This window comes from Leishmania martiniquensis, chromosome 35, assembly GCF_017916325.1.
Source record: "Leishmania martiniquensis isolate LSCM1 chromosome 35, whole genome shotgun sequence".
Lineage (NCBI taxonomy): Eukaryota > Euglenozoa > Kinetoplastea > Trypanosomatida > Trypanosomatidae > Leishmania > Leishmania martiniquensis.
In genome coordinates this window covers 60,986-84,692 of record NC_090170.1, presented here as the reverse complement: position 1 = coordinate 84,692, position 23,707 = coordinate 60,986, and the positions used below count along the sequence as shown (strand labels likewise).

Below are 23,707 nucleotides of genomic sequence, written 5' to 3'. Positions count from 1 at the left end.
TGCTTTCTTTCTCTGTGCTTTGTGCAGTCTTTTCCTCTCAATACACAAAAACGATGCGAAAAGCCAAGACGAGGCAGCAGATGGAGACCCACGGAGAGAGGCGATCGCCCACGACGCTGCACTTGTAGAGAAACTTCTTGTAGAGCTCTAAGCTATCACGGTGGTACAGTGTCGGCCTAAACTGCCTAAGGTACGTAGCGGTGCACACAATCAGGAGCAGCACATACAAGACCGTCTCGAAGTCAAATAGGGCGCTCATTGGCGACTTCGATTCCTTTTCTAGCTGCAGGATGTGGAGCCAGAGGTACCGATGCACGGCGGACAAGAAGAGCAGCACAGCAAGAAAAGAAACCAAGAATAGCAGAGAAGCCGTGCGTGCTATGGAGGGTGGAGGAGTTGTAGTTGACGGTGTAGCTGCTTCTGAGGCCTTCTGACAGCCCAGATGGAAACCAAATGCCACGGGGAGAAGCAGCCAGAAGTATTCAGTAATCGCCGCAGTAATACCCTCGCGGAAACCAACGTGCGCGCATACGCAGACAAACTGACGCGCCCACGCACACTTAACTCGGTGAAGAGGAGGGCATAGAAGAGGATAAAGATGCATTGAAAGAGCGAGGTAGCTGAAGCACCAGCACCACAAGCATGCGCATTGCCTACACAGGATTTCGAGGTACCCTGCTCAACGGACCACGAGTGTGGTACCCCCAGCGAAAACGTGCACAGCGTCGACTGATGATGTCTCCAGTATGTTCAGGGCTTCTGTGCTGCAACGATTGACACTGCGCTGAGAGCACCCGTTTTGCCGGGACCCTTCATATCAAGCAGCTTGTCATGCCGATCTGATTTGCTTTCGTGAGCTTGCGAAAACGCGACGCTTACAGTGCAGTTGTGCGGCTGCAGCCGGAAAGGCATGAAAGAGAGATGGAGCTGATGCAATCAAGCAGGGAAAAAGGTAAAGGAAGAAAGGGCACAGCGGCATCACCTCACCAAACGACCCACATCACGTATGTGTGTGCGTATGTGCAAAGAAGAGGGGATCGGCTTCTGACACGTGGATCTTCGGCACGGCCTTGTCTATAGCTCTTGTGCATATGGTAGCCGAGTAGCTCGTGCTTGTGCTTGTCTGCCCCCATGTGCACCTCAGCTTCATTTTGGCGAGTGTAAACGCACCTTGCCTTGCCACCAACACATCAAGGCCCGATTACAGTTCGTCCCGGTGGCGAAGTCGAGGAGGTGCGGTTTGGTCAGCAATCGTGGGATCGGCTTCGCTCGATCTAGCGGAGCTCAAACGGCGCTGCGGCGGTTCAGCCAGCGATCTCATCTCTGTTCCACGATGCTGTTCCTGATGGGAGAAGCGAGAGATTGGTAGTGGCGGAGGCACGGTGGAGTGCGCTGCGGGGGTGACCGTCTTCGCTTCCGTTGCATCGCAAGCCGGATCCAGTGGGCGGACAACCCGACGATCAGCGTTGGAAAGTCGAAGACGGAGGCTGTTAAGCTCCGCCTCGTACTGCTCGACCGCGGCCCGCTCCGTCGCGAGGCGACGATGAAGCTCCGCGTTCGACTCGGAGGAGCCGCCGTCACCCCTGGAAGAAGCACGCATGCTCACCAGCTGCCGCGACAGATCTTGGAGCTGAGCCTGCAAACTACGTTCCCGCTTCTGCAACTCACGCAGTTCTCGTGATTGACGAGCATAGCGGGCTGACTGCGCTTGTGCTGAGCGGAGCTCGGCGTTCTCGCTCTGCAACTTCGCAATTACCAACTTGAGATTGTCTATCACATTGGTAAGTGTTTCGGCGCCTGGCCCCTCAGCGACATGCGCCTGTTGTTGATGTCCAGCGGCAGCGTCCGCGGCAAGAACATCACCAAGATGACGTTGCGCGCGGCTCAGCTGCAGTTCCAGGGTTTCCACAATGAAACGAAGGTCAAGAAGCTCATTACTCTTTCGCAGCAACTCCATCTTCAACTCGTCCGTTGTCTGCTGAGTTCTTGTGAAGGCGGCACCATAGATAGACTCGACTTCACTCACCGGGATGCCCCGTAGAGAGGCAAGGTCGGTTGCCATGAGGTGCTGCACACTCCTCGCATGTTCCAAGCGTTGCTGCAGCTCACGCTCTCTGGCCGGAACGTCCACCGCCAGGCGGCGACGCAGACTGTCGATGACGCCCTCCAGTCGTCGAACTTCCTCGACGTGTTCTCGCACGTTCGCAGGGGAGGGCAGATGTGCAGGGTTGACAGCGCTGGCAGCCGCTGTCCGAGCCCCCTTGACTTCGTCGAGCTCCTGCTCGTATCGGCGCACCCTCGACTCGAGAGCCGACACCTGCTCTCGCAGTGCCCACTCCGTGTCGTGCATGCCCACTCGCTTATCCTCTCCAGCAAGGGGTGCGGGCGCTACAGACGTCGGCGTTTCTCCTGCCGCAGGACGCGCGCTCAGTAACGCTTCAGTGCTTACTCGTTGATGGTACATGGACTTCAGCTGTGCAGCATGTTCTACATCCTTTCGATCCTGCTCCTCACGGAGTTGGCGTAGCTGCATGCGCAGGTGACGTGACGCCTCTCGCTCACCTTTTAGCTGCTCCTCCGCCTCTGTGGCATCCTTCTCAAGACGGCGAATACGAGAACGCAGCATTGAGATTTGGGCAAGATTGTCTCGCTGCTGTTTTTGTGCCTCTCTCTGAACGATACCGGCAATCTGAGGCTGCAGCAGCGCATCGTGTGATGAGATCGGAGTGAGCATGGATCGTGCGGCCGCGGAAGCGGAAGCGGGTGCGTGGCCAGTAGAGGCAGGCGGCGGCGGGCGCGAAGTTGCTGGTGCGTCGGCAACAACAGCGGCTTCGATTCCCCCGATTGTGTTCTCTTTCCCACCCTGCGGCGGCGGATCTTCCCTCGTTGAGAGTACCTGGGTGCCTCGGCTTTGTAGACCCGGGGCAGCCGCGCTGGAACATTCCTGTGAGCGCACTGGCAGGTTACTCTTGCATTGTCGCAGCTGCTCCTGTAGGGAAGCCAGCTCGCGATCCTTGGCGCGCAGCTGCTGGTGTAACTGGTAAACGAGTCGCTGCGACTCTGTATTCTTTTCCAGCATCGCCTTCTCCTTTTCCACCCGCTCATTGAGCTCTTTCTGGATGGCGCGAATGCGGTGGTCGAGCACCTTCATGTGGCTCGCCGACTCTTGTTGGATAGTGCCCATGCGTTGCGCCAGCGCAATCTCTTGCTGATGCAATCGAGCAGATTCACCGCTGCGGTGCGCCTCATCCATTAGCTTCTGCTTAAGAATTGTGGCGGCCACCATCAGCTTATCGTTCTGCTCTTTCACGGTGTTGAGATCTGTTCGCAGCCCTTCGTTAAGCGCTGCCAAGTGTTGTGCACGCTCCACCTCCACCTGCTGCGCTGACAGCTCAGCCTGTAGCGCGTCGAGATGCGCCTTCCACTCTGCGGCATCCATCTGAAAGCGCCTTGCGTGCGCACGCTCCTCCTCCAACGTTTGCCGAAGCACGCGCAGCTCCTGATCGAGAGCTGCGTTCTGGGCGCGCAACTCGCAGACCAGCGGGGCATCAGGTACACCACAGGCGGACGTAACTTGGGACAGTAACTGCAACATACCGCCCTGTTCCGCATTTTGCACCTGGGCATCGCTAAGTTGTCGCTCCATAGCGCCCCGTTGCTCCTTCTCACGCTGCAGCTCTGCTGTCAGCTGCATCTCTCGCTGTCGCAGGCTCTCCACCATTGCCGTTTGATTGCGTATGATGCTCATGAGAGCATCGGTGCTGTGCTCTGGCGTTGCTGCCGCAGATGTTGGCAGGGCGTGAGCTGACAGCTGCTGCTGCACCTGCTGCTCCAGCTGCGATTCTAATACAATGCTAGTCGCACGGGCCTCCTTCAACTCTCGACGGAGGCGGACCGTCTCCGCTGTCAGTGCTTGCACCTGTTCCTGCACGCCGCTACTTGCGCCGAGTGTGAGATGCAGAGCTGTGCCATCAGTCGCATGCTGCACTGAGTCGCCGATAGTCTCAATAGCGCTCTTGAAGCGCTCCACCATAGCAGTGTTCTCGCGAAACATGTGTTCGTGCAGTCGCTCTAGCCGCACTGCCTCGTCGAGCCCGTGCTCGACGCCCTTTCTGCGCTCAGCGGAGAGCTGCTCCTGCAGAGAAGATATCAGCTGCTCTTTTTTCTGCACCATCTCTTGCAAGCACTGAACGTTGTGCTCTGTGGCTCGACGAGCCACCTCTAGCTGTGTCTCATGAGCCCGCAGCAGTCGCGCTTCGCGCTGCGACCCTTTTTGCCGCTCCTCTTCCAGCTGCCGCTGCAAGAAAGCAGCCCGCTCCCACGCCTGCTGAACCTCCTCCCTCAGCTGGGCCACGACGTTCTCAGCTCGGCGATGTTCGGCGTCCACATCGGCCACCTTTCTCTCCAGTGTAGCGCACTGCTGTTGGAGCTCTGCCTGTCGCATCACCGTGTTCTTGTACTCACGAATCGCAAGGTCGCTGTCTTCTGCGCCGCCTGCACCTAGCTCGCTCGACGCGGCGGGTAAAGGCGACTTGATGGTGAGGGACGGCGCCACCGCTTTATCAAAGACGCTCTCCTTCAGCTGCATAAGTGTAGCTAGCAACTCTGCGTCGAGTGGGGGCACTATCATGCACCCGAACTCCAGCCGTGCCACCTCGGCGTTGAGATCTTTATTAGTCGCCTCCGCGCGGTTCAGCTTCGCCTGCAAGAACTGCTTCTCCTCCTGGCACTCGGTCATGAGACGGTCGTGCTCGCGTGCTCTGCTGCGCGCCTCCTGCAGCCTCGCATCTATCACATCGCGCTTGGCGTGGTCGTCCTCCATCTGCAGTAGAGAAAGTTGATGCTCGAGGGTTGTGACGGTGTTTTGCGCGTCAGAGAGCTGCATCGCCAGGATTTTACCTCGGCCAAAGCACTCGCTGAGGTCCGAGACGGCTTTACGAAAACGCCGATCCATAATCTCAGCCTGGTGTGGCGAGAGAGAGCCTTTGCTGGAGCGCTGCACGCAACGCAAGTAGTCCACGACGGATACAACCTGCTCCACGTACTTGCGGTACAGGCGATAAGCGCCCATCTTGTACACCGTCGCCTCATTTGAAACAACGTGATAGTTAGCCTCCGTTGCAGCCAGCTGCATCTTGAGTCGCTTCGCTTGAATAAGGGCCAGCTCACTCTGCCGGCGTAGCGCGGCGTGTTCGCGAATCGCAGCGCTGACGAAGCTGGTCACAACCTGCGAATCTGCGGAACTTTTCAAGAGCGCGATCTCTTGCTGTTTCGCCTCTAGCTCGATTTCCAACGACTTCGTCTGCGACTGCAGATCCATGGTGTGGTGCAGAAGTCCTAGATTGACAGTCTTCAGCCTGGCAACTTCTTTCTCCAGCCGGGCCAGCTCCGTCGCGCTTACTTTCGCACGCGGCGGCGACGCGCTAGGCGTCATCTGCGGGTCAGCGCTTTCACTCAAAATGTTTCGAATATGGTCTCGCACTTCGATAGCCTCCAGCCGTGCGGTGTCGATGTCGCTTTCCAGCTGCGCCACCTCCTTCTCGCGAGTCTCAAGCCGCTTTACAGCGAGAGAGTACTTTTGCTTGTAAGTGGCCGCTTCCGCCTCACTCTTTGCCAGAGCCGCAGCCGTGTATTCGGCGCTTTGGTTCACTTTTGCGCCCTCGGCGGCGGCCGCCGCCGCCGCACGCAGCCCCGCCACCTCAGCGGACAGCTCATCCATTTCTGCCTGCTTCTCCGTCAATTCATGTCGAAGTCGCTTCGCATCTAGACGCAGCTCCAAAGCCTCCTGGTTCGCTTCCATACCCTGATAAACCTGTCTGAGGTGCAGAAGAAAGCGGCTGTCTTCCCGGAACATTCTGCCTTGAAGGAGGTGCCGTACGGCATAGTCGAGGAAGCTGAGCATTTCGCCCTCCATGCTGCACCCAGCAGACGAACGAGGCAGCACCGCGTCTGCCATGGGGCCAGTGCCCTCGAGCACCTCGCGCAGCCGCTCCAGTGTATTCTTCACCTGAGACTCCACTCGCCTGACAGCTGCAGTCGACTCTTCCTGGGTAGTGAGGGCTCGGCGCAGGCGCTGGAGGAGAGTAGCCTCGCGACGACGCAGCAGAACCACTTTTAGCAACAGCTCCTTCGTTGTACCCCGGTCAAGTCGTTCGAGGGCATCCTCGAGGTCCCTGTTCGTCTTTGTCAACGCACCGCACCTCTCGGTGAGCTCCTCATTCAGCTCCGTCAGCGCTTTGATCTGGTCCTGAAACGACGCGTCTGCCTTCTTCTCAAGCTCCGCTTTTCGGTGCTGTTCTGCGTCAGAGGCCCGGCTCGTCTCTAACTTTTCCCTCGCGACTGCTAGCTCCTTACTCAGAGAGTCGATGAGCGTATCCTTCACACGAAGCTGCTCGCGAAGCGTGTCCGCCACCCTCAGCCACTTGGCGTTGGACGTACTCCATGTGTGGCTCTCGCCTACATCGCCCAGCGCACGAGCACCCGTGCAGGCTCCGGCTTCGGCCTGAGCTGCGCCTATTCCGGCAGCGCCAAAGATAGCATCGCGGTACTGGTCACGCTCACGGCAAATCACCTCCTTCTCGGCCGTGCTGGCCACGACCTGCTCCCTCAGACGCGCAATCTCTTCCACGCGCACACTCTCGGACTGCTCCAGCTCCTCCAGTCGGCTAGTCAGTCGCTCAATCTTTTCCTGAGCCTGGGCACCAGCCTCAGTTGTAGAGGAAGAGGTAATCACATCGATATGCTCGCGCAGCGCCGACACTGCCGCCGCCGTGTCGGGGGCGCTTACGTCCACAAAAGCATTCTTCAGCGCGTCATTAATACGATCCTTGACGAACGTGTTGAACTGCTCAGCATCGCGACGCCGCGCCTGCAGCTCCTTGAAATACTTGTCCTTGTAGCTCTCATCGTTGTCCTCGACGATAACGGCACCAGCTTTCATTTGGTCCACCAACTTGTCCAGTTGCCTGAGCTGCTCGGAGGAGAGCCCTAGCTCGAAACGCAGCTTTGTGTCCATGAGGGGCTGTAGCCGCACTTTATTCATCCAGTGTCGCCGTTCCCGCTCCAACCATTCCACCTCCTCCTTGAGCAGACTCAATTCCTCTTTCAACGTGTCCATCTCGCTGTACGAGGCCGCATTCTGAGGACGCAGACTGTTGATTTCTTCTTCCGTCACTCCAACCCGCTTGCACAGCGCGCGCAGAGCGGCATTGAACGTAACAGAGTCCTCCATGCCGTTCAAGCGCTCTCGCAGTTGCGCGTTTTCAGCCTGCAGAACCTCCACCGTTCGCGTGTGGTCTGCCAAGTCTTGTCTCAGCCGATACAAGCCTTCGTTGCCATTTTCGTAGTTCTTCACTAGAAGGGTCAGCCGGCGGTTTTCTTCATCAAGAGCGTCGATGCGAAGTTCTAGCTGCTCCACCTCGGCGTGCAAATCGTCGTTCTCACGCTCTAGCCTGCGTTGTTCCTCCGAGGGGACTGCGCGCACTTTCGCATCCATGTTGCTGGCGTCAGGTGCGTCGTATGTTGCCGATGAAGACGCCAACGAGCTCGCAGCAGATATCGACGAGTCGCGCTCGAAGTGAGAGTTTTGCTGTGCGGTGGCCTTCTCCAGCTGTCGTCGGAGTAGCGCAATCTCTTCCTTCTTTTCGCGGAGGTCAGCCTCGTGCTGGTGCATCAGCTGCTCCACATGTGCATTAGCTTCCTGTTTCATGCTAACGAACTCGTCTCGTAGAGACTGATTTTTCGCACGCTCTTCATCGACAAGATCCTTCGTCAGTCTCCGCAGCTCCATCATGTCACGAAGCGCCTCGGCCTCTCGTTTTTCACACAGATCTTCCGCTCGATCGCGCGACTGCACCAGAGCGAAGTTTTCCTGCTGTAGAGACTCCACTTTCTGCCGCAGTCGATCAAGTTCGTCATGCGTGCTTTGCATCGTGCCTCGCTCTTTTCGACGAAGTTCCTCCAGAATATCCTCTGTCTTTGCGAACCGATCGGTAAGGCGCTTATACTTTGAGGCCAAGTGTCGGTACTCTAGTTGCGCTTTGTCATAGCTCTCGTTGATGTGAATCTTCTCTTCGTTGCGCGATGCAAGGACTTGTTTTAGCTCTTCGTTCCGCCGCGTCAGGCTTCGCACCTGGAGAGAAAGCTCATCATTCTCGGTCCTCAAGCGACCCAGCTCGGCTGCGTTCGGCAGCCCAACTGCCACATTTTGAGATGTTCCTTCTTCGCTAGCGTTGTGCAACAGGTCGTGAAGCTTTCCTATTTCTTCCTCCTTTGAGGAAAGCTGTACTTTCAAAGCAGTCCGCAGGTTCGAGATCTCGGCTGCTGTTGCTTCCGCTTTCTGGCTGAGGTGTTCGAACTCGGTGAGACACTTTGCCGACACAGTCTTCAGCAGCTTCGCAATACTCATCGTGTACTGGGGATCGCACATGTTGGGATCAGATTCCAAAAAGACGTAGCGCGTGACCAGCGTCATTACTTTCCTGATGTACACAAAGTCGCTCGCCTCCTGCAGCTGCCGAAACGGCATGCGTTGGATTTGATCCCACATAGCGGAAGCATCATCCATCGAGGGTGGCCCAGCATCTTCGAGAGCAGATGGCATCATGAAGGTAAATCCTTTAAAAACCAAGTCACAAATACAGTATTCTATTTACCTTTCGGTAAGAAAAGAGGGGGCTGAGAATCACAACTCTGGGTAGCTCCTTTTGCTGTGTCTACAGATCGTTTTTCTGTTATTGATGTAAAGGCCTTTTTTCTATATTTGTATGCGGACTTCTAAGCGACGTCTGTAGCGGTAAGGCGAACTATGATTGCTGCGCCACTAAGGTGCATAGCTTAGTATCATGAGAGCCTAGGAATGGCAGTAGAAAACTCAATGTTATGCCAGCAATAGTAGCTTGTGAGCGGGCGCGCCAAAAGCAAAGAGGTACCTTATTGTATCTTTTCTAAGTAAATATGCGCGTATGGGTGCTGCGCTTTTGTTGCTCGAAAAATGAATCAGCAGTTCCATCAACAACCAAAAACAAAGAACATTTTTTTTCGGCAGGTGCGAGCGTCGCATGAAAAAAAAAGACGAAAAGGGGAGAGGGATGAAGAAGCATTATTGTATCGAGAAGCCATACTGAACTAAGAGATGAGTCCAACTACACTTTTATGCAAGAGAGTCGTCTGCATTCAGAAGAAGGCTCCCTTAGCTTGCGAAGACGCCCGCTTTTCCTTCTTGCCAGATTTGAACACCACAAGTATGTGCTGTCCAAAGGAGCCTAGATAAGAATCTGCAATCAGCTTCGGAAAAAAAAACGGTCGGTTGTTGAAAGGAAACATTTCTCAAACGCAATTTTGACACGCAATGCACACACGAAACGCACAAGGAAGACGAGCCTTCGTTCGCAGCAACAGCACACAAGATGAGCAAAAGCGGCACCAACAGTACTCTCACTTCTTGCGAATCCACTATCTCCCGCGTATATATGTATACAACAGGGCTTCAGCTCCTATCTTCACCTAAAAAGCAGCTTACCAAAACAACAAACTGATCAAGAGGTAAAGCAACATGAATCAGCAATAATGAAGCGAGAATGGTTGCTTTTTTATCATAAAGGCATGGATCCTTCATCACGCTCGTTTAAACGGCAGGCATTCATGCTGCAGAGCCCCGGCACCCTCTTGTCCGCTTCAGAGGTCTTACCTTTGCATCACGTTTTCCCTTTTCCAGCTGGAAGGCCCCCACTTTTTCTGTGAAGATGACTCAACTGCGCAAAAAGCCAGCAGAATTCAAACGACAGCAGCCCGCGTGAAAAAAGACTCGACACGAAAACCGAGAAGATACTCTTCGCACTGTCCCTAAAAATAGAGTAATGCGACAATGTAGAAGTTCCATTGAACTGCTTGCTGAACCGTTCTTTCCTTTCTCGCTGAGTTGGCCCTCCTAAACAAGACCTAGCATTGCGCTTAAGATGGCGTTGGGAACAACGACAAGAGTATAGAAGCAAAAAGACCGACAAACGACATATATATATATATCAGTATCCTTTTCTTTCTGCCCAACGAAACGCTCTGCTTCATATGAGCTACAGCAACACAAAAAACAAAGCGGCAGAAGTGAGGCTACAATACGCAGGTGTTGACAGCATCCGTTATACCCGGTAAGAAAAATAGGGCCTTTGAATAATAATAATAAAATTACAATCAATAAAAAAATACAGATAAAGATGTTTGAGTGGCCACAAATGCATACGTGTGCGGCAAGATATGGTGCAGTAAGATGAACGCGGCACACAACTTATCTTTGGAGGTCTCGGTTCACACGAACATGCTCAGGATCGAAGCAGTTTGTATCGAGGGTGTACGCATTAATGTAGTCTCCAACGTCCGTCATCACAGGCTCCCGCTTAAGCAATTCGCAGTTGGCGATAAACTGTGGAACAGTAAAATCGCTCTCACTGAGAACCTTAACAAGCTCTGCTAGCGCATAAAGCGTGTTGTCTTCACCATCACCACCTTCGTAATCGCTGACAAGAATACCATTTTCTTGGTAGCCGCGAATACAATCCGGCGTGTTTTCTACTATGAGAACGCGGTCGAGTGGGCGACCAAGGGCATTCAAGTCCTTTCGATAGCCCGGCTGGCCGTTGAACCATTTATTGTGGCGGTAAATACAGTGTGAGACGGCATTACACGTGTCGATGTTCGACACTATAGCCTGAGCATAAGCCTTCAACCCTGCCGTCCAGACAACGACTTCAATGCCCTTGTCCTTGCACATTTGAAAGAACTCCGGAATACCAGGTCGAGCATAAAGAGGGCCACTACGAGCAAAGACCAGTGTCTCGTCAAGGTCAAGGACTAAAACCAGCTTCCCCTGATATGCCTCAGCTTGAGGAGCAATAACCAGGTGCGGGTCGGTCTTGTTCATCGACGGGTCACGCTTGCGATTGGTGCGGTGGCGACCAGCCGCCTGGTACTCCTGCTTGAAGGATTCACCGCGGATACGTTGTTTGTTCATGAGGTTCTGCCTCTTTTTTTGTTGTGGAGACTATGTTTTTAGCTTCTAGAGCTTTGTGTCACTTTATAGTGGACAACTTTGTTGAGCGGAAGAGCCTCGAACTCAAAATGTGAAGCGAAAGTACCTCTTTGACCAGCAAAGAGTCCTCGCTTGATTCGATAAAATATGCGACTGGATAATAGGGCCAGGGTTTGTTCCCAGCTATTAAAATATGTTTAAAAAGCAAGCGAAAAGGGTAGAATAGGCAAAGGTCGGATAGAATGCATGCTGGCGATAGTCATGAAGCTCTCAAAGAAATAGACAAAAAGAGCTTACCAGGAAAAAAAATTTTCCCATTTACTGCAGCAGGAAGCCTCGCATACCTTCAACAACATTTTTCGACTCGCTGGCGAAACAGATGATGTTTTCACCTGTGTGTGTATGTGTACTACCGAGCAGGTCAACCCTTCTACCATATACATAGCAAGGGCGATGGAGACTAGTCAATTTTCGAAGCACCTACCGATTACAGCTATTTGTGATATTAGTCGGAATAAATGATACAACACAAATTGAAAAAATCTTGAAGGTAATGATGGGCACAGCAACCATAGCAATCGAAAAAGATTGACCAATTGACTGAATTGTTTTCGTTCAACTAAAATCTAGCACAGGGGGCTTCTTTATAGAAGATAGTGCGCTGAAAGGAAAATGATGTTCTTTCTGCAACTTCGTCTGAACACTAGTCGAAGTATGTAAACTGTTCGCTAATGCACCTACTTTTCTGTCTAGAAATCATCCTCGTTGCGCTGCGCATTAGCTGCTTTATGAAATCGTCGCTTTTCATTTTAGAAACGGGTAGTAAGCCTGAGGCACTACTTAATTTGGGCTCAAAGTTCCAGTACCCATTAGCGGGAGATTCGCTAATAAGGATGGAGCTGTGCAGCGAAGACCTTACACTACCAAAGTAGGATGCTATTTTCACTTCATAGGGTTCCACTAGTTAGATTTTTTTTCGAGTTCCTCATCATTAGGATGCTTACAAGATGTGTGTACACTTAATACGCCGCACAATATCCTGGGAAGAAGTGCAGCGGAAATCTGCAAGTACCAACAATCCTAATACCTTTTCCTTCTGCAGAGTTAACTACCAGCCACAGGGCTGCCTCAGGGCACAACTCGCTTCCTCCCCCCCCCAAATACACATGGAACTCCACATAGAAAAAGCCACCCTTGGAGCTTCCGAACTGAAATCTACCAAAATACGGAATAAAAGTTCTACAACAACACCTGCCCCAGTGCTGGTACACGGGGAGGCACTATTGAGAAGTTCATAAAAACGACCCAGTCTCGACAGGTAACCTCCGGGCGAGAGCCTCGAATTCGCTGAGCGAAACTTGCAGCGCGCGAGCATGAGCTTTCCCAATTGTCACAAGAGATAAAGATATCACCTTGGTTTGGAACAACTTCTGCCCAAGAGCTTGTTGGCACCTTTGATGGCAACATATACAGTCACTCACCATTTAACACTGCCAGCCTGCTTTCCAATTCTCAAGAAGTACCTGCGCGCCATTTGCTTCCTCCCATTATTGCGTGCGGCTCCTCTACTTTCCTGCGTTACATATCGTTCACTTCATTGAACGCAGCAAAGTCCAGAGTCACTACGCCATTCCCCGTGGGGGGCCAGGCAGTCGGCCCCGCCGATCATGAACCCCGTCGGGCGGTGGTGGAAGAAGAGTCCAGTGCGTACGCCGTGGCCACGTCGGAGCGCCCCGTCGCTGCTGATGCCAGCAGTCATGTCCTCAATGGCGTGCCGCCTAAGCGGCCCGTGGGCGTCGGGCGTGCTTGTGCCATCCTCACGAGGGACGGAGCGCTGGCGGGGCTTGGCCGCGTCTCGCCTCGCCCTTACTGCCTACTCGTGTGGGGTGCCTAAGCCGCACCGAGAGATGCGCCACTCGTGTCGGCCGGCATCATGGGCGCGGCTGTGAGGTGACCTGCAAGCTTGGTGTGTGTGTGTGTGTGGTGTGTGTCTGTGCAGCGTTTAAGTCAGATGCGGCGCTCCGGCCACTGAGCCGGCGGCGTTGCGGTAGGGCTTCTCTACGGCTGCTCCGCAGCCACGCGATGGGCCCGCCGCGGGCTGTGGGGCGGAGCGGCGTTCGGCGCATCATCTATAGCCGGATGCACACGCAAAACGAAAAAAGCCTTGCTAGGTTGTGGTACCCTAGAAAGAAAAGTTACTGAATGACTTTTTTTTCGAGGCCGCAAGCACCATCGGCGGCTAAGATTAACATGCGGAAATGATGTTAGTGGGTTTGGTGTCTCTTGAACTTTCCTCTCTTTGCACCCTCTCTTTCTCAGGAGTCGAAGGCTCAGAAATGCCGCAGAAACAAGATTGTGTTAACAGTGTTCTCGCCCAGCGCATCTCTCAGCTGGAGGAAGAGCTATGCAAGGCACAGTACGATTTGTCAGCTGCAATAGGTCAAAAGGACCGCGCTGAGGATGAGCTGAAATTGCTGAAGCACGAGGCGCTTGAGGTCGTCGAGCAGTGGAGTGCAGAGAATACGGAGCTGCGACGAAAGCTTTTGGACATGGAGAAAAACAACTCAGCAGAGAAAGCGGCACTAGCAAACCGTGAAGAAATGGTAGCCTGCCTAAAAGAAGAACTGGATGTTGCGCAGCAGTTGGCTCTGAAGTACTCCACAGATATTCAGGAAGAGCAGCAAAAGTATCTTGAAGTTGAACGGAAAAACACGGAACTTCTAGAAAGCTTGGCTTCTGCTGAACGTGATCTTTCCTCGTCTTCGCAGCGTGTGATGGATTTCGAGCACCTCGTTTCTAAATTCCAGGCAGAGTTGAAGGATATGCTGGCGGCAAGAAAAGCGGATGCCGCGGCAATCGATCATCTGCGAGCGTCGCTGGCGCAGGCGACCGCTGAAAATGACGCTCTTCGTAACGCTGGAGAGAATGTGTCCTCTGGGATGGAGCGACTGCTTGCGAGCGTGAAGAAGCTCAACGAAGAGAACGAGTCACTGCGGAACAGCACCAGTCAACTTGTTTCAGCAAAAGAGAAGCTGGCACAGCAACTTCAAAGCGGCCTCAATGAGCAGAGGACGCTCGCTGAACAAGTTGAATTACTAACTGTACGTCTAGTAACCTCTGAAGATGATGTCCGCCAACACCGAGAGAACTGCCGGCTCAGAGAGCAGGAATTCGCCACCGCCTCTGCTGCACTACAAGAGTCACAGGCTACTGCAGAGCAGCAGCTGAAGCTGATTCAGGTATTAGAAAGCGATATTGCAGAGCTTAAGGACAGGGAAATAACTACCGGTAGAGTGCTGTGTGATCTACAGGCCGAACTGCTGCGTCTCGGTCAGCAGCTCGATGAGACCTCAAAGCAGAAGGAGGACCTCGAGACAGAGTTCCACACGATCAAAGAGAGCTATGCCACAACGCTAATTGACTTTGATAATTACAAGCGGACAAGTTCGGATGCATTCAGCGCAGTACAAGCCGAGTTTGCTGCATTCAGGCGTGATTCAACGGAGAGGTGCATCCTTGCGGAACAGAACTGTAGTTCTGCATGGTTGTCAGTGCAGGAGCTGACTGACGCTCTCCGTGTGCAACAACTTTCGGAAGTGGTACATAGGGAGCAGATTGCCCGACACTTGGTTCTACTCGACCACAAAACAGCGATCAATGGAGTCTTGGAAAAGGTCTTTCACGCAGTTGTGACTCAGCTTTCTGAAAGCTGCCACTCTCTTCAACGGGCGGAAGAGCGCATTCAGCAAAACGAGCTTACCACCGAAAAAATCCAAGAGCAGACGAAAGCGCTCTCGAATCGTTGCCGCGCTAGTGAGCAGACAGTCATTGATCAGCGCAAGGCGCTTTCAATGCTGGAAAGTCAACTCCGTCATCATGAAGCACACCTCAACGAGGTTGTACATGAGCGGGAGACATTTTCGAAGGACAACGCGTGGCTGAGGAACCAAGTGGAGTCTATGCGGCAAGAGCTGGGGGAGCTTGACGAGCTGTTAAGCACCAATCTGAACGAAATGCGCGAAGAAAACGAGCGGCTTCAGCTCGAGAACGATTCGCTGAAGCAAGGTATCGCTACGGCCAATAAGAAAGAGCACGAATGTGCTGCGCGAATTACAGCGCTACAGGCAAGCGTCATGGATCTGGAGAACGAACTTCGTGTGCAAGCGAAGACGCTGGAAATTACAGAAGCCGAGTTGCAAGCACTCAAGGCACAGGTAGAAAATGTCTCCACGTCATTGGACTTTTCGAGAAAAAAATGTGAGGAGCTGGAAGCTGCGAATACAGAAGCAGCGCAATCCAACTCCTCTTTGACATTGCAGTTGGTGCAACTGCAAGAACACCTTGGCAACCAGGACTCTAAACTCTCTTTCGTTTTATCTGAAAAACGCAAGGAAGGCGAAGGCTGGAAGCAAAAACTGAACGCATACGCTGAGAAGTGCAAAAAGTGTGAACAGCAGCTTCGAGCGGAGGTCAAGGCAAGAAAGGAAGTAGAAAGTGCCGGTGCGGCTGCAAAAGAACAAAATGTAAAGCTGCGCAATGCGCTGGACGACCTCAAGACTCGCTGCGCAGCCAACGCATCCACCATCAAGGAGCTTCTTGCTGAAAGAGACGATGTTGTCCGCGATAGAGACATCATTGTCGAAAAGTACAATAAGCTCCATGATGCGTTTCGCAATGCTCGCAGAGAGGCACACGGCAAGGTAGCTGATGAGCTCAGGCGGGTTATGGAGCTGGCCATGTCGCAAGAAAATGAGCTGCAAGCATTGCGGCAGCAAAATTTGACGCTGAAGAAGAGTATCTCAATGTTCGTGGAATCTGCGCAACCGAAGGCTGAAGCCGTTTTCATGGAGCGACTGAACCTGACTGAAGGCCCTTTACGGCACCCCAAAAAGCGTAGCGCTACGAGTAACACGGAACAACAGTAAGAGTATCTTCGCTTTTTCCCCTACCGCATAATAGAGCCTTATTTTGGCGCACAGCGTATCTGCTTTAGATTTTACTTTTCTTTGAGGTAGTCCTAGATCCCGAGGGTATCGGAAATCTTATTTTACTTTCTCCTGAAATGCGCCGGAGTGGCTACTTGCTGTTGCTAAGCACAGGCCCGGCGCTTTTGCCTTGGACGTATTCTCCATCTTGGATTTTTTTCGATGCCTAGACTTTCCTCCTTGACATGCGAATAGGATGCCATGGACATAATACCTCCAAGACGATCGCTAGACCTCCCTCAACTCTATGTTGTGGTGCTCTTTGTTTCGCTTCCGCTCCTAGTGCATGAGTTCTGAAGAGGTTTCCCTTTCTTTTGTATAGAACTGAGAAGCGTAAGCAAATGGATCCTCGAAAGCTGACGATGATGGTATCAAAAATGTCTCGAACTAGAGGACTTACTCATCCATTTGACATGAGCAACTGGAGCTTTTCTCTGCTGCGCGGTTATGAGCTTCGTCGACGTAGGAGGAGAAAAACGTGAACGATCAAGCGCATTTCTCTATGGCATCATGATTTGTATGTCACACGCTACTCTTCCTATAAGCAAAAGAGAGGATGAAGCTGCTCGTTCGAAAACTTCTGGTTCCCTTTTCATCCTCTCCTATAAGTTGATGTAATGACCGCATGAGGTAGCTATAGCGCAGCATTCTTGTCGCTTAGACTGCCGAATTTCCGCTACATCGGTCACTACCGAAAGGCTGTCATGGCCGGTCTTGACTACGCTGAAAAATATGGAGAGCTGGATGGGTTACTAAGGCGGTATTTTGACCACAATATGCGGCAAACAAAACATCTTCAGCACCAACTGGAAGAACAGGCGTCTGCCAACGCTAAGCTGAGAAAGTACATTGCCTTTTTGGAAGGTCGACTGCAAACTGAGTGTGAGAACACCAACCAATTAGCTCGATTACTGGATCACAGAAGCAGGGATACCAATGATACTTTGGTGGAGCGCGAGCGGCGCCTGAACAAATTTGAAGCCCAGCTAGAGTCACAACTTCGTGTGGTTGAGCAGCGCGAACGGGTGTGCGCGGAGTTTGCAGCCTCTTTGAAGGAGAGAGAGCAACAACACTGGTCAAATGTCAACGCGTTCCAGAAGAGCAAAGCGCTGTTTGAAGCAGGGCTGGCAGCATCCAAGAAGACGGTGCTGGCAGAGCTGCAACTCAGTCGCGACGCGGAGAGCCCCTTGCATGAATCTCTCGCTGATTTTCCCAGCACAGATCACCGTCTGCAGATGCGAGGGTGCGATCTCGGCCTCGAAGCTAGCTGTACGGGGGATATTACTCTCTTTGAAAGAGATGAATATGCTGCGCGTGTTATCCTTCTTGTCGACGAGCAAGAAGAGAGAAGTAGCCTCCTGAGCAGCTTTTTTCAAGGTACTGCAGCTCGTCTGAGGCGCCATCTTGGCGAGCAACAGGAGCGCAACGCACAGTTGTACTATGCGGAAGATCTGCTGCGCTTGCAGGAAATAGATCTAGCAGGCCGCACACGCAAGGAAACGGATTTGCAACGGGAGAGCTGTGCGCATGCGGAAATGGAGCGGAAAGTTCTTGCGATGCAGTGCAAAAGTGTTCTAAGGAGTGTTGGCGAGGCTCTCGAGTCGCTTCCCGATCTTGATGTAGAGGCGGTGATGACGGAGCTAGAAAGCAGGATCCATAGAGTCCTGCAGCTACCGCGTGCAAATATAAGCATCGAGTATCGAACACATAAGTCAGCAGGGATATCTTGAACATGCCGTCTCTTGGTTCTTCTGCTTGCTGTGCATTCTTGTCTCCCTCACTTTTCAGTGGCTCGGCTTCATTTCTGCTTTCTGCACTAACTGGCCTTGTACATCTGCTCTTGTGTCTTGTTTTCGTTAAAACAAAGTAGAACTAGAAGGCCGTCGGCCGCGCGGCTAATACGCACTGCGCTTTTGTCAAGATAGAATTTGTCTTTGATCGCTCCATGGGGGTTGCTCTTGCTGATTCGTGAGGTAGCTCCTTTTTTGAGATCAACACAATGCCGGCTCTACCGTCCACCTCTCTGCTACTTCATTTACGATCTCTCTTTGGGTTGGCTACGGCGCAGCTGCAGTGAGAAGGAACAGCAATGCTGCATATTGACTCTGTCCCAGATTCTTGACAACGAAGAGCTCATTTCTTCCTGTGTAACTTCCCCAGAGCTCAAAGCGTTTTGGCGATGTCTTATCGGCGCAAGGCCCCGGCAGCGAAGACGTTGACACCCAGTCAGCAGCTTGGCAGGCTGCGCAACGCTTTGTCCGGCGATTTGGCGTTTCAAAGCCACAACGCAATGGCCCTACTTGCCCAGCTAAAGAATCACAGTCGCGACTATTATGACCAGTTCGCGAAGAACGCTACGGTGCAGCGCTTCGTGCCTGCATGGGCGGTGTGCAGATTACTGGAAGTTGACGCCCCGACACGCTTCACACTTCCCCTCCCATCTCACTTCATCAACGCAGGTGACTCCGCCGACGAATTCGAGCCGCGTGCGTTTTTCCTCGAGAAGGCGCTGCCTGGAGATATAAGCAAGTATAGAAAGCCTCCTGTTTTTCCCCGCTGCGGGCGTAGCGGTTTGTTCTTCGCGCGTGAGGAGGTTGTTGATAATCTTCAAGCTGCTGCGGCTGATCTCAACTTCTCTTCTCCATTTTGGCTTCAAAAGAACCACCCAGGCCTAGAATCGGGCTACCTTCAGCTGAAGAATGGGAATGAAGCTATCGTCATCAGTCTCACGGCTAGTATTATCGGGCTTGATGATGTGGAAACTATCGAGACGGCTAAATTACATCCGCCCCTCCGCAAAGCAATCAAAGGTGAAGTCAGCTCTGTCAGTGACTTGACAGTTTCAGATGAAATCCCGCTTGGAATGAATGCGCTGACCGGGGCCGTTACCAAAAATCCCTTTGTTTGCAGTTTGCCCCATCGTGGGCTTTGGCTCTCGCAGGATCAGCTGCTTCATCACAACATCAAGTTGTCGCGGCGCATCAAACAGGCTGCTAGTGCTTTCACGTTGGTCGAAATAGATCAGTGGGAGCTCTTCAATGCAGACCAGCTTCAGGTCCCGGGCAGATTGGGCCTGCGGCAGAGTCTTAATCTGCCACCCAGTGAATCCATTTTTCAACCAGTGTGAGCGCAGTGGACGACTGTTCACCGAAGACAACAAATGTTGCAGGGGCTTAAGCAGCACGAGCCTTCATGCGATGAAAAACAAGCCTCCTTTTTAGTGATTTGGACACACTACATATGCAATGCGCGCGGGTCTCAGCACCGTACTTTCGTGCAAGTCCGCTATCCTCATCCCAGATTTATGTTTGTGCGCTCATTTACCTGCTCATAAGTATTCCCTGACAGCTTTGCATTTTCTTTTCCATGAGCACAGATGATAAGCACTCTTGATGCGCACGTGTGTGTATGCGCGCGTACTCTAGAGCAGGCATATTGGGATAGATGCACAATAGATGCCGTAACATAAAGGAGCTCGCCGTCCACAGATAGTGTTTCTGTGAGACTGTGCCCAGAACTTGATGAGGGGCGAGCTCATTGGGTAGCCTGAAGAAGTTCTCATAGAGCCCTATTGGCATATCCTCGACGAATTGAAGAGTCGACATAGTCTCTGGCCTCCGTCTCAATGCTCGTCGCTTTGCTGAGCAGCAATGATTACCCGGATATCCTCGGCTCTCTCGAGGACTCAGGATCAGTGTTTTCCATCACCTTGTACCGAACCCAACATTTCTGGCACCTATCGTACTCTATTTGTTTTTCCTTTATGGCGCTTTTTCCCCTTTCAGGGGCGGAGTAACTTTGTGAGGCATTCGTGAGCTTCGCTCTAGTCAAATTTCGGCTCACAGAACTTTGCGGCTTGGGGTTTTTATATTTATGCTAAATATTGCCCTTCAGGGTTTGCGCCTCGAGAGCTAGGAAGGGAAATCGCTGAAGAGAGCCATGTCTTCTCTGCTCACTGGGGCCCTGGCGTACGGCAGCAGCGTCTTCATCATCTTCGCACTGTACCCGTACCGCGACTTGGTGAAATCGGTCGATGTACGCCATCTGCCAGCCGCGAAGGATCTGGGGTACTACTTTGCAAAACGGTACAGGGGTATGCTTGGAAGCCCCTCGCAGCCCATGATGCTGGCTGCACCGCATGCAGCGTTGTACTTTGGGTACGTTTTTGCCGCAGGTGGGGCCACCGGTTGCCTTCTTGGTGGCTTTTTACTGGGCTACACAAAGACGTTCGTGCGGACAGTTGCCCATCGAATGAATGGTGCCGACTCTCGTTACAGGAAGCTAGGGCAGCGAGGGTACTCAGGCCTACTGGACTGCATCGTGCTCAGCATGAAGCATTATGGCGTGCTTTCATTTTTCCCCGGAGCGCTGGCGGCCTCGGCAGTGGGGGTGCTCTGGCACGGTATTTCTCTTGCCGTACTGCAGCAGACACGCAGCCGATCTTTCGGTGAAGACTTCTGGAATGCCTTTCGCATTCACGCACTCCTGACCTTTCTAACAGCACCGATGCGCAACACAGTGCGTTCGTCTACTTACCACAGCGAGCGTCCCGGCGGCGTTCACGCACTGCGAGGCTACGTGGCGGCTGAGGTGACTGTGTTTCGCGAGGCGGCTGGCGTTTTTCGTTCTTCGGCACAGGAGGAGGGCTTGCGCTTCTTTTTCAACGGAGTTCTGCGTACCACGTTTAAAAGCTCCGTTCCCTTTGCATTGACCTACAGTCTCTTCAAGTTCATGGGTGGGTCCATCGGCCTTCCTAGTGGCCGCACATACCGTGGCGCCCACAGCGGGCGTCACTTTTCTCGACGGCTGTGAGTTGTTCACGCATGCGATGACGTGGGTCACCTGTCTCAGTGTACACTGCTATAGCCCTCCACTTTTCATCTCGAGAGGGGATCTTGATGCTTGCGCAAGCACAGGCGCGTTCTTACACCAAGACGTGCGTGCCACACGAGCCGAGCTGAACGCGCCTTCCCCTCATTTCATCGTCTCCCCTGCTCCAGGCGTTCTCAGGATTTGTTGCGCAAAGGGGTGGAGGTATTAGTCACAAGTATTATCAGACAAAAAAGAATGATAGAAAGGGTTGCTTTACAAGGATCGCACTTCATCCTCATTGCTCCGCCCCCAAAAGCGACTGCACGACCGTAGGAGGAGGCATCGTTGCATGCTGAGAACGGGACCACAGAACCCCTGCGCGCAGTCTGCGTGCTCACGCCTGCCGTGCCTGGTGAAGCCCACACACTTTTTTTTGCACGTTCCTGCCTGCACCTCTGAGCCTCATTACCCCTTCTATGGCCCTGGGAATCTTTCTTGGTGCTCGTGGCCTTTCCTCTATCCGTTGCGCTTCGCCTCCGCGCCATCTTACTTCTTACATTATCGCCAGTAGTACGACAAGTGAACTAACGGGGCACCCTCGCATTGAGTATCCTCCACCGTAGTTTCTTCTCTAGAGTCTCAACACATCCCCGTCGACTTCCCTCAGACCGTCACAATGCTGCGCCGCTCGCTGCTTCGCTGCCAGGTGAACCGGGCTCCAGCTCGACCGGGCCCCACGCTGTACGGCTGGGGTCGCACGGAGCAGAAGCGTCGCCTCGAGTACGAAGCGACGGAGTCCAAGTACCACAAGCGCGATTTCAATAAGGCCTGGGATGTCGCTGGCGTCGAGCAGCGGTACTCAGACTTCATGCAGGTGCGTACCTACTTTTCCATCGGCTCTCGCTGGGGCACCTGGCTGTACAACATGATCCAGTTCTACGTGCTGTCTATGCTCCCCATCTTTGCCTTTATGCACTTCCTTCACAAGAGTATCGAAGCCTACGACGACAGCATCCGAAAGGCAGCGTGGTGGTAATATTTTGGATGTATAAGTGCACTAAGATAGGAGTGGGCTGCCATAGTTGCACAACCCCCTGCCTCTCGCTGTCATTGCCTTTCGCTGAGGATCACTCTAGCCATCTGAGTTCCCAGTGATTTCGACGATATCTTTTCGTTCTTATTCTTGTCTGTAGTGGTAAAAATTTCTCGTAGCGAGTAGGAAGGCTAAGCATAAATCAAACGGGCGCCGCCACAAAAAATGGAGTCACGCGCGACAGGTTGTCCTGTTTCGTTGCCCCCATTGAAATGAGCATAGAACGGCTCTCGCGCGTCTCGCCTCTTACCGGCAGTATCATTCACGACTGCATCGCCACTTTTCGGCTTGCGCGGATCACAACTGAGGTGATCCTCTCTATTTCAGGTGATGCTAATCGACGCAAGCGCGAGCTGGGGGTGTCACCCTAGCCGTAAAGGGGCAGGGCGCGCCTGATTGGCGTACACCTCCTCTGCCATGTCCCTGCTTTCTCGTGGCGTACCGTTCCTATTTCATCACTCCCTCTTCTATCGGCTCCTTCGTCAATCATCTGCTCACCTTACTCTCTTGTACCTCCCTGCGGAACGAGGGAAAGAGGGGGGGCACACTCACCACGCCGATTCCTCGCCGCGCAGGCAGCACTGCTCTCTCTCTCTGAGCAAAGTATTGTAGACGTCTCGGCGAACATGCGCAATTGCTGTTTAGAGACAGAAAGCTGTCCTCTCTTACATTCCCCCTTTTTGGGGATCGCCTAACCTGCCGCACTCAGAGTGTGTGATGCTGTGAAGCTTGGAAAGTAATTTGCTTTCTTGTGTATGTGCATGCATGTGTGGCATTCTTGGTCGCTGCCATTTCTTATTATAGACTCCACTTACCAGCTGACGCATCTTCGTTGCCTGGCACAATGGGGCTTCTCTCTATCATCAAGAAGACAAAGCGTAAGGAGCGGGAGATGCGTATCCTTATGCTTGGTCTTGACAACGCCGGCAAAACAACGTGCGTCAAAAAGTTCTGCGGAAGAGACACAAGCTCGATTAGTCCCACTTTGGGATTTCAAATTACTGCGCTGACGTTTCGTGGGTGCACTCTGAACGTTTGGGATGTCGGTGGCCAGCAAAGCTTGCGCAGCTACTGGCGCAACTATTTCGAAAGCACGGATGGACTTGTGTGGGTGGTCGACAGCAACGACATGGAGCGCCTAAGAGTGTGCAAGGAGGAGCTCCATCGACTCCTGCAGGAGGAGCGGCTAGCCGGGGCAAGTTTGCTACTCCTCCTCAACAAGATCGACATCCCCACTGCGTTGTCGCCGCAGGAGGTTGCCCGCTTACTGGATGTCGACACGATTCGACAAGGCAAGCGTCACGTTCACCTCTGCGCGTGCAGTGCAAGAACTGGCGAGGGGTTGCTCGACGGCATTTCGTGGATTGTGGACGACGTCTCGGAGCGCATGTACTTCTCAAGCTAGCGCTGCCAAAGGCTACTGAAGGGGAGGAGATTTGGGCCACAGAACCGGTGAGTGGCACATTTAAGTCTCTGCGACGGCACTGTACATGTGCTTTTTTTGGCTGGTGATTGTCCTGCACTTCTGTGAGTGACATAGAAGAATACGAGAAATAAGACAGAAGATGACATTAGTAAGGTACTTGAACGAAAAGGTGACGAGGCTCAGATTGTGAGGGAGCCGCGTCGCCCGTCGGCTGCTGCTGCGTTGGTGCCGTTGCGCCGCCCGCCCGAGGGAGATGCTGGGAAAAAGTCTTATGGATGCACATTAATTGCATCTTTCCGTTCAGGCTTCTGTTCCACGCTCGTTCGACCATGGATCTCCTATTTGTGTCTGCTTTGTGCATTAGAATC

General features: G+C 53.0%; 9 protein-coding genes across 9 annotated transcripts; 6 read left to right on the top strand and 3 right to left on the bottom strand.

Moving 5' to 3' along the window:
• Window positions 1-37: 37 nt before the first annotated feature.
• LSCM1_00779 (uncharacterized protein) lies at window positions 38-259 on the bottom strand (the record flags this gene model as incomplete). The annotated part of the gene is made up of 1 exon (XM_067318417.1): window positions 38-259. One exon carries the CDS (start codon window positions 257-259, stop codon window positions 38-40), a length of 222 nt encoding a protein of 73 aa, XP_067174522.1.
• Window positions 260-1,201: 942 nt separating this feature from the next.
• LSCM1_00778 (uncharacterized protein) lies at window positions 1,202-8,602 on the bottom strand (the record flags this gene model as incomplete). The annotated part of the gene is made up of 1 exon (XM_067318416.1): window positions 1,202-8,602. The coding sequence occupies one exon, from the start codon at window positions 8,600-8,602 to the stop codon at window positions 1,202-1,204; it is 7,401 nt and encodes a 2,466-aa protein (XP_067174521.1).
• A 1,680-nt stretch (window positions 8,603-10,282) lies between these two features.
• Window positions 10,283-11,005, bottom strand: LSCM1_00777 (uncharacterized protein; the record flags this gene model as incomplete). The annotated part of the gene is made up of 1 exon (XM_067318415.1): window positions 10,283-11,005. One exon carries the CDS (start codon window positions 11,003-11,005, stop codon window positions 10,283-10,285), a length of 723 nt encoding a protein of 240 aa, XP_067174520.1.
• Window positions 11,006-13,359: 2,354 nt separating this feature from the next.
• LSCM1_00776 (uncharacterized protein) lies at window positions 13,360-15,948 on the top strand (the record flags this gene model as incomplete). Its single annotated transcript, XM_067318414.1, has 1 exon — window positions 13,360-15,948. One exon carries the CDS (start codon window positions 13,360-13,362, stop codon window positions 15,946-15,948), a length of 2,589 nt encoding a protein of 862 aa, XP_067174519.1.
• Window positions 15,949-16,712: 764 nt separating this feature from the next.
• On the top strand, window positions 16,713-17,738 carry LSCM1_00775 (uncharacterized protein; the record flags this gene model as incomplete). The annotated part of the gene is made up of 1 exon (XM_067318413.1): window positions 16,713-17,738. One exon carries the CDS (start codon window positions 16,713-16,715, stop codon window positions 17,736-17,738), a length of 1,026 nt encoding a protein of 341 aa, XP_067174518.1.
• Window positions 17,739-18,187: 449 nt separating this feature from the next.
• On the top strand, window positions 18,188-19,135 carry LSCM1_00774 (uncharacterized protein; the record flags this gene model as incomplete). The annotated part of the gene is made up of 1 exon (XM_067318412.1): window positions 18,188-19,135. One exon carries the CDS (start codon window positions 18,188-18,190, stop codon window positions 19,133-19,135), a length of 948 nt encoding a protein of 315 aa, XP_067174517.1.
• Window positions 19,136-19,947: 812 nt separating this feature from the next.
• LSCM1_00773 (uncharacterized protein) lies at window positions 19,948-20,820 on the top strand (the record flags this gene model as incomplete). Its single annotated transcript, XM_067318411.1, has 1 exon — window positions 19,948-20,820. The coding sequence occupies one exon, from the start codon at window positions 19,948-19,950 to the stop codon at window positions 20,818-20,820; it is 873 nt and encodes a 290-aa protein (XP_067174516.1).
• A 676-nt stretch (window positions 20,821-21,496) lies between these two features.
• On the top strand, window positions 21,497-21,856 carry LSCM1_00772 (uncharacterized protein; the record flags this gene model as incomplete). The annotated part of the gene is made up of 1 exon (XM_067318410.1): window positions 21,497-21,856. The coding sequence occupies one exon, from the start codon at window positions 21,497-21,499 to the stop codon at window positions 21,854-21,856; it is 360 nt and encodes a 119-aa protein (XP_067174515.1).
• A 901-nt stretch (window positions 21,857-22,757) lies between these two features.
• On the top strand, window positions 22,758-23,318 carry LSCM1_00771 (uncharacterized protein; the record flags this gene model as incomplete). Its single annotated transcript, XM_067318409.1, has 1 exon — window positions 22,758-23,318. One exon carries the CDS (start codon window positions 22,758-22,760, stop codon window positions 23,316-23,318), a length of 561 nt encoding a protein of 186 aa, XP_067174514.1.
• Window positions 23,319-23,707: the final 389 nt, after the last annotated feature.